This window comes from Euphorbia lathyris, chromosome 8 (genome assembly GCF_963576675.1).
Source record: "Euphorbia lathyris chromosome 8, ddEupLath1.1, whole genome shotgun sequence".
Taxonomy (NCBI): Eukaryota; Viridiplantae; Streptophyta; class Magnoliopsida; order Malpighiales; family Euphorbiaceae; genus Euphorbia; species Euphorbia lathyris.
Window position 1 is genome coordinate 77,230,056 of NC_088917.1, and position 9,211 is coordinate 77,239,266.

The 9,211-nt window shown below is 34.6% G+C and overlaps 1 protein-coding gene across 1 annotated transcript; it reads right to left on the reverse strand.

Moving 5' to 3' along the window:
• Positions 1–1,797: 1,797 nt before the first annotated feature.
• Positions 1,798–7,357, reverse strand: LOC136202656 (uncharacterized). The gene is made up of 2 exons (XM_065993416.1): positions 5,967–7,357; positions 1,798–2,276 (listed from the first exon to the last, which is right to left on the reverse strand). The coding sequence occupies exon 1, from the start codon at positions 7,308–7,310 to the stop codon at positions 5,997–5,999; it is 1,314 nt and encodes a 437-aa protein (XP_065849488.1). The 5' UTR covers positions 7,311–7,357; the 3' UTR covers positions 1,798–2,276; positions 5,967–5,996.
• Positions 7,358–9,211: the final 1,854 nt, after the last annotated feature.

Consider the following 9,211-nt stretch of genomic DNA (forward strand, 5'->3'; position numbering starts at 1 on the left):
CCCTGTAGTTTTTCCGATGTAAAATTTGATGAAAAACAAGCAAAGAGACTTAAATAAATAAATGTGAAGCCTTCAGATGTATTGCGAAGTTGGTCTATTTAAATGCAAATTAAAAGTATAAAATGCATAATGTATATCTGAAATGCAAATATATTGACAAAAATGCAAATTGTTTTCATTTTTATAAAATCAAGCAGTAAAGCTAAAAGTAGACAGTGGTGTAAAATTCAAATATCCATAGAGTTTGGGTTCAAAATGCAGCATAACAGTTTAAAGTGATATTGCTGCCAAATATCTCTATATCACATGAACTATGTGTCATTCTATCAATAAATGGATCTCAACTTAATTGATCTAACAACTTGATAGATCTAACACGGGGTTTAGATGTGTATTGTCTTGTAGAGATTACTTGTCTCAACATTCCCCTCCTTACAATCTCGCGGTATTTGTGCATATATTGTTTGCAGTATCAACTCAACATATGGTGAGATCATATAGATCAAATTTTTCTAACAATGCTCTAGGAAACATCGTACATCATTGCGATCAACAATACATACTACTTTGCTAAAAGCTTTGTTTGGACCGTCTTTTGCTTGCATTGACATACATAGGTCAAACGAAGTTGAATCAACACCTACAGAAGTGTAAATTCTCTGTCTTTTACCTCTCCAACTTGATTTTTGTTGCAACCCGAAACAACTATAATTTACCACTCACATATCTCATTGTATTTGCAACTTTTTTTTCCATTGACCATTCCACGAGATCAAACAAATAATGAACTGTATGCACATACTTCTCCTGAAATGAGCAAAATTCATTGTCAATATATCATATTAAACAATGATATAGAGTACTTTTTAATTAGCGTCGTATTTTGGCAAACTCATGCACATTTTGGTAATTACAGAACACTAAACCACAATGGGTAGTTCGCCATTCCTGAAAACGCGAAATGCAATTTTATCAACTGGATCGCAATTTATTCAAGTTGCGAAATAATAATGTTAAAAATTACTTTCCAATTAGGCTAGTAGGTTCGCAATTGGCTATATGTGAAATTAAATTAGACTGCATTAACTTCGCATTTTGACAAACTCAATACGCATTTTGGCAATTGCGAACAACTAAACCACAATAGGTAGTTCGCAATTGTGATCAGACGTTCCCAATTCCTAAATGCGGAACATTTTTTTATCAATTGGATCCCAATTTATTCAAAATACAAAATAATAATAATGTTAAAAAGGTAGTTCACAATTTATTGAGGTTTGCAATTGGTAATATGCAAAGTGAAGAAAACTATATTAAATTATTTCACTAGTGAATTCATAAATTGCGAATTTAAAAGAGAGACCAAATTTAATCATCAATGATCAAATAAAGCTTAGACATTAAGATCCCTATGATCAAACTGTGTAAATGAAAAAAATTGATTGACTCTATTCACGAATACAAGTTCTTAGTGAGAAATATAAGGCTACCAATTTTTGATACGAAAACATGATTTATGATTCATTTAACACAACGATTATAACACGACAAATGGGACACTTGTATGCATATAATTTGCAGGGAAGACAATCTTATATATATATATAGGATTTGGAAGGAGAAATCTTATTACAATCCCAATCACTGCTGATTTTGGGTTATCAATAGTTTCAAGTGAATAAAGTTCATAGAAACAAAGAAACAATTCCACAGCCAAAAAAAGAAAATTACAGGGTAGTGAAAATGTGTAATGGTAACCCAATGACTGAATCTAATGTTTAAACAAAACAAAAGACATAATACAAGAAAATTAAAATCCAGCAGCAAATGAAATAGTACATTTTCTACAAATATTTGTCCACGTAAACGAAAAAATATTGTAGCTCGAGAGCCCTACAGATTCACGAGCCCTACAGATTCACAAACTTCGTATATAGAATAACAGAAATTTCTGCTTAAAAGTCTAAAAATGCACTTAGTGCACACTCTCAATAAGTAATTACATACACCAATAAGCAAAGAAGACCATATATACCAAATACCTTACCTTATTCCCGGAATTCCAGTCTCGAAAAGTGATGCCCTCGTCCTAGTGTGCTTAACACAAATGTTTCTCCTACTACAAGGAAGAGTTTCCAGTGCGATCCGAAGGAATTCCCAATTGAACTGCTTTTTATATGTTAGCATCTCCATCTCCATATCGAATAAGGTACAACTTGTCGCAAAAAGTCAGTCATGATCCAACTAAGTTCATATTCCAAATGAATCCAACAAACCTGCATAAGGCAGCAACTTTTTTGAGCTTAAAACATAATAAAAAGCAGCTCAGAATATAAATAAAAATAACGATGCTAGCAAATATCTAACTACTTTACAATACTTCCATAGATGCATGATATTGGTACTCAAATCACTAGGATATGCATGGGGAAATACAATGAGAAGGAGAAGCGTTATCTAAGAGATTCGTGAAGGACTAAAAGTTCCAAGGCATTTCTATAAAGCTAATCTTTTAGATAAGGCTTCTCTTTTTTTTCATTCTGTTGTTTCATGTGTGCATTAATATGAAAACACACCCTCAGTACATCCATGTGTAAGCATACACTGATGAATTTCAATTAAAGATTCATGAGAATGAAACGAAAAAGAAAAAGAGGAAAGAAAATCCACTAGACCGCTAATCTCTCTTACATTTTCAGGTTAACTTTTTAAAATTTAGACTTATCGTTGGACAACCTCAATTAAGTCTGCATAATAATAAGACTAGACAATCTTAGTCACTGCACCACAAAATTGACTTCAATTACTGTGGGTACCTACATCTAACAGTTGATTAAGATACTATGACTTACTAGTTTACCTGGTTCAGAAGTGAGGAACTTGCTTTCGAGATATTAAGACGGTCCAACACTCAATCTATTCTCAAGGTTCTAGACTTGCAGGGACCTTTCCATTACTAATTCAGCAAATGGAAAATTGCTTCATTTGTTTCCTCGTCAATCCCCAAGACAAATGATACTCTAACTATACATATGTTTTGAATTTTGACACCAAAAACTACTGCTTTATACAGATAGGTATTCAGGAATTAAGGCACTTAACATCAGAAAGAGACTACAATGTTGGACCCAACCCCAAAATCCGAAAACTTGCAAGCATGAATTTATAGATATATTCGATTTTGTAACTCTAATCATACACTTTAATCTGTAACAACTAGGTCCATGAGTAAGCACATTCCTCTGCTAAATGAGGGCAAAGCTTGTACGCTAACATCTACTACTGAATGGGACTCCCAAGAGGTCTCTCACCCTATGAAATTTCTGTTCTCTCAAACATTCAATCTGCAAAACTACAGCTTTTTATTACAAGATTACTTCACCAATTCATCTCAACATTCACAACTGCCTTGTGGCATGATTACTACCTCTTATGTCTTGATACAAATATTAGCACACAAAAGCATGTGACAACTACAACAACAACAACAACAAAGCCTTAGTCATGAAATGATTCGGGGTCGGCTAACATGAACCATCATAGAGAACCGTGAAATACATCATTTAGGACCTATGTTCTCGCACCCAAAATAACTTAGTTCCACTAAAATCAAATATCTCTATAGGCCAAACCATGAATACAGAAATAGAACAAAAAAAATATATATATATTCTAAATAGTACTACCAAAATATAAAATATCCTAAAAAAAACCTAAGAAATAGGAAATAAGTTGTCAAGTTTCCTATTACTAAAGGGAAAATAATAATTGTTAAGAGGCTCTCCCTTCCAAGGACTTCAGTGAAAGGCTCATGTTACACCTAAAAAAAAAGGGGGCGGCCCGGTGCTCTACGCGTCCCCGCTAAGCGAGGGTCCGGGGAGGGGTCCCACCACAAGGGTGTACTGGGGGCAAGCCTTCCCTTGCCAATTTTTTTGGCAAGAGGCCGCTCCTAAGGCTCGAACCCGTGACCTTCGGTCACACGACAACAACGTTTGGAGGAAAATAGATTTCATTGGTTCTCTTAGCAACAATTTATATGACTTGCCATATGCTCCAAGACCATATGATTTTGATTGGCGGGCCCAATATCCACATGATGCATTTGCCGCATAATGCAGACATAAACACGACTTGTACATGTATACAATGCAAGCAAAAGATGTTACAATGCAAAAATATTATTTAAGATAAATATGAAAAATTGACACGATAGTAGATGGGTTGAAATAATAAGGAAAATTCATGATAAACAATATTTGCATGTTATATCTCAGATAGAGTAGGGCACCCAAAAACAATAAAAACAAACAAACAGAAAAAGCACAGATTTCATTTAAGCACTTCTCATGTCAAAGAACCAAAATTCAACTGGAGAAATAAGCAAGAAGCAACTGATCACCAAGTTTGGACCAGCAAGGTCTGAAGTTTGAGAGAGAACCATGGCAAGGCTTAGGGAAGACGTCTTTTCTTTTCTTTTCTCAATCATTTAGCATTAATCTTCAATTTCAGAAATTAGCAATATTAATAAGAAAAGATGAATCTCTCTCCAATCAGATGGCAACTTATATAAGCAGACTTGAGTGACGATAAGTAACATAGAATTTTTGTATTAGAAACATCATTCCAATCTTCAAAATTGTAGAAAATGTAAGAGGTCAATGTCAAAAGGATGTCACATTTGCCATAATGTTAGCAAATACAAGCTCAAAGAAACTCATCAACTACCCTATATTTTAGTCAGTGTACTGTTATCAGTCAAGCAGTGGACCAATAAAAACAACTCTCTTGAAAATTTGCAGGCACATGGGCCAAACAATCTCAAGTAGCCTAGGTAGTCTTTCAAGAACATTACATAAGGATGAAACAATTATTAAGATTCAAATCAGAATTTGAATTGCTAATTAAATATTTTCCTAGCTGTAGCGCCTAAGGATCCTAAACCAGCGATCTAAATTGGATGCAAAGCTATTTATCTATGTCGCATGAAAACTATTTTTCATTAGCGTTTCTGCTTTTCGTGTCCGTTTATTTTCCGTTTTCGTTACCACTTCCTAGCTATATTTCTTTAGAAATAACGTGTTTCCCAGTGTCCGTTTCCATCTCCATTTCAGTTCCCATTTCCGCTTCCATGCAAATAGCTATTTATTGATTTCCAATATCTATTTGATTCTCTAGTCTATTTAATTATTATATCTAAACTTCATTTTCTTAGGAATAAAGATGTGTAGCAATCTGAAGTGATGTCATCTGGATACAGCTAAGCAAGACAGACTGTAGGTCTGCTGAAACTTATAACAGATGGACCACATACTAGTATACATAAAGACACCTTTACTACACAGGTTACTTTTGGATAAAAAAATGTTCTAAAGGTCGCAACAGTATGACTGACAAATCCCGATACTAACATCTATCAATTAAGCAGGTAAATTTTGTATCCCTTCACAGAATTAGTTTATTTACCAACTATATTACAGGAAGTAAGGAACTCGTAAAATGGCGCATTTCCTATCCTAACAGGTTCAGGACAAAATCAGACTAAAAGCAGCATTTCCCTAATTGGTTAATAAGATGATTCCAAATAAATAAGGTGGAAGAAAGACAGTTTAGGTGCAATTGTAAGGCAGCGGCTTCCATACCAAGCACATGCACAAGCAAACAAAAGAAATTTAAGAAAAGACATTTCAGTAGAACACCATGATCAGAAACATGGTGGTCTGTCTTCATATTTACCAATAATATCAACATAAAGAACAAAGATTATCTTCATTCAAATAAAAAAAATGAAGTTCTTATCCAGTTTCCATAACTAACTGAAGAGAAAAACACAAAAATGCTAATAATACGTCCAATGAATCAAAAGAGAAAGAGTGAATTCGTGTAATTGTAACAGGAGCAACATTAGTACAATAAGTCGTACATTTATCAATTATCATGAATAAATTTTGGAGAAGAATGTGCATTACCTGCCAAGCAAATCCCACAGTGTAAATCAATCACTTCGAAACCAAAAGAATTTCTGGCTTCTTAGCTTTACTAGGTGTATTAGCATTGGAGGAAACATTAGCAGCTGCTGCTGCGACCATCTTTGCAGCATCCCGAGCTCTCTTATCCAGCTGAATGAGACTACGAGTGGCCAATATGGCCTGTGGAGATAAATCGTGAGACCCTCTAGCATACAACCGCCTAACTGCAAGAGATGCAGCATCCTTAACATCTTGAGAATTCACAGGCCCCAATAAACAATGTCCCAGAATTCTCAACAATGGCTGCAAAATCTCCCAAGGCAGTGGAATCTTCACTCCTTTAGACTTTAGATCCTCAGTGCCATTTCTTTCAATCCCCAATTTCTGCATTTCCTCTGCAACGTTTTCAATCTCGTGTTCATGCCCATTGCTGTCATATCCATTACTTAATCTCCTCCCCTCCAAAAAGTACCCATTATTATATTCAGTTCCATTTCCATTCTCAATTTCAACTTCTTTATCACCATCGAATTTGTCTTTACAAGCACAATCCTGCCCAGCCCAAGAGCTTGCATATTTACACAATTCAACCTTAGACCAGCTCGGCATTTGCGAGATCTGCTTGAAATAACAATCAAGGACAACACCAACAATAACCGGCCGCTTTGTAGACTTCACCGCGATCTGCGGTTCCAATGGCGGCGACAAAACCCCAACAGGCGACCGAGAATTATCCAATCCAGGTGAATTCTGCTTGTTCCGAGGAGTATGATAAAGCGACGGCTGCGAAAGATCAGGAATCTGAACAAGAACCGGCTTACCAGCGCGAGATTTCGCTTCCGACGAGTAAATAGCAAGGAGAACAGCCTCAAATCCAGCAAGCGAAGGAGCGGAAGCAGAATCTGACGAGTGGATCCGGGAAAGATACAACCCCAAAATAAGAGGAACAAAAGACAGTACAATTAGACGAAGATGAGGGTCGGAAGAAAGATAGGTCTCATAAAGCCATTGACATAAAGGATCAGCGCCAGAACCAGAGGAAGAAACAGAAATAGCAGAAGAGAACAGAGTATAAGCGTCAATTGAAGAGAGGAAGGAAAGAGCAGGGCGATCGGAATCAGCAAGAGAAGAAATTGAGAGATCGGAAGGGAGAAGGGAAGAAAGGGAAAGAATTCGAGCGCGAGCTTTAGAGATGGATTCCCACCAAGACTGCATAGGATCAGTCGAGGTGGCGGTGGTGGTGGTGGTGGCGGTGATGGCGGCGGAAGGATGGGGAGTGGAGGAGGTGGAAGTGGAGGAAGAAGAAGGAGAGTAGTGGTTGGAGTTAGTGTTGTTGAAGTCCATGAGAAGAGATGTGAGGGTTGACTTCAAAGAAGTGTTTGGACACAGAGAAACAAAAAAAAAATTGGGATTTTATACTATTTTAAGTTCGGAAGAGTCGGAGTTTGGTACCAAAGTAAAAGCATGCTGTGTAACTTGTCGCCGGCGAAAGTGGAAGAAAAATCATGACCAAAAAAACAAAAGTATTTTGGATAAATTAAATGAAAACTACAAAAATAAACTTTGTAGTTACATTTATTTTCGAACAACATTTATGTTGTTTAAAAGTTTGTAAAGTGGTACCATGTACTTCATTCCGTTAGTAAATACATACCAAATTGACTAACTGTGTTAAAAGTCAAAGAAAAAAGAGTTAATTTGATCTTTATATTTATTTATTTTTATAAATTAATCTCTTTATTATCTAATTATTACAAACAAATCCTGAAATAAAAAAATAAAAATCAAATATACTTTATCTCTTTTTAATTTCTTCTTTTTTTCTTCTTTCTCCTACCTCTCTCTTAATTTCTCTCTCTAAAATCACTTCAATCAGAAATGCTAAACATGGAAATGTCATTTTAATCTTATTTTGTAAATGAACGAACTTATATCTCTTTAACTGCTTGGTTACATATTGAATTGTCTCTTTAATGTTAGCTCTTCTTTTTTCCTTCATATTCCATACTTCATGGATTGGATATCTCCCACTTGGATTATACTCATTTACTTCCATCACTGCTTTTGTTATAGCTTCATACACCATCTCACCGTATTCATTTCTCAATCCTTTTAATTTCTCGTCCTCTTCATCTATTATTTGCCTTTGTTCCCCCATTTGTTTGATTTCCAATGTTGTTCTGTTGCTCAATGTCTCTTGCAAACCCCATATTGTAAATGGATTTGTTACTTTTTCGATTTTGAACATGAAAACTAATAGAATCAATAAGAAAACTGCAAGAACATACACATATCGATTCTTTTCGAGCATCCTGCAATTCATGGTTAGCCATTTTTTCTTTGGCTATCAAAGTATTGCAAAGACTTTCAAAGTTGCTCAAGTCAGCTTCTTTTTTATTCAACTATTTTCTCAAATCATCAATAGTTTCTGGTGGACTTTGAGTTTCCAACTTTTCTTTCAACTCTGCAATCATGACAAGTTTGTCGAAATTTCAGCGAAGTTCGGGTCAAAATCCTCAAGGAAATAGACAATTGACTAAAACATGGAATGTTAGCTTCGAAACCTGTTATGTTGTTATCAAACAGTTGGGAGAAACACTAACCTGTTTTATCTTATCCGTTAATTTTTTTCTTCTATAAGTCATTCTGTAACTTAGACTCGTATAATTCTTCAATTAGCTGCTTAATCTCTTTCAATTCAGATTCTACATCATACTTGAGCTTAGAATTGAATGAAATGATATTTCGGATTTTTGAGAAAACATATGATCAAAGTCAGATAAAAAGTTTGCTCAACACAAAGCATAATCTGAAATTCAAAATCAAGAGAGAAATTAAGAGAGATGAGAGAGAAAGAAAAAAAAAAGAAATTAAAGAGAGATGAAGAAGATGGTATATTTATTTTTTATTTTTTATTTTGGGGTTTATTTGTAATAATTAGATAATAAGGGTATCAATTTATAAAAATAAATATAAGAACCAAATTAATTCTTTTTCCTTTGACTTTTAACACCATTAGTCAATTTGGTATGTGTTTGCTAACGGAATGAAGTAAATAGTACCACTTTGCAAACTTTTAAACCACGTGGGTGTTGTTCGAAAATGGGTGTAACCACAAGGTTTATTTTTGTACTTTTCCCTAAATTAAATTTATATAACTAAATAAATTTTATAAATACATTACATTATTTTTTATTAGAAAAATTAAATTATTTTAGATTTTTTTTTTTATTTTTCTCATATAT

Coding starts and splice junctions, on each gene's coding strand:
- LOC136202656 (XM_065993416.1), bottom strand. CDS start 7,310: ATGGACTTCAACAACACTAACTCCAACCACTACTCTCCTTCTTCTTCC.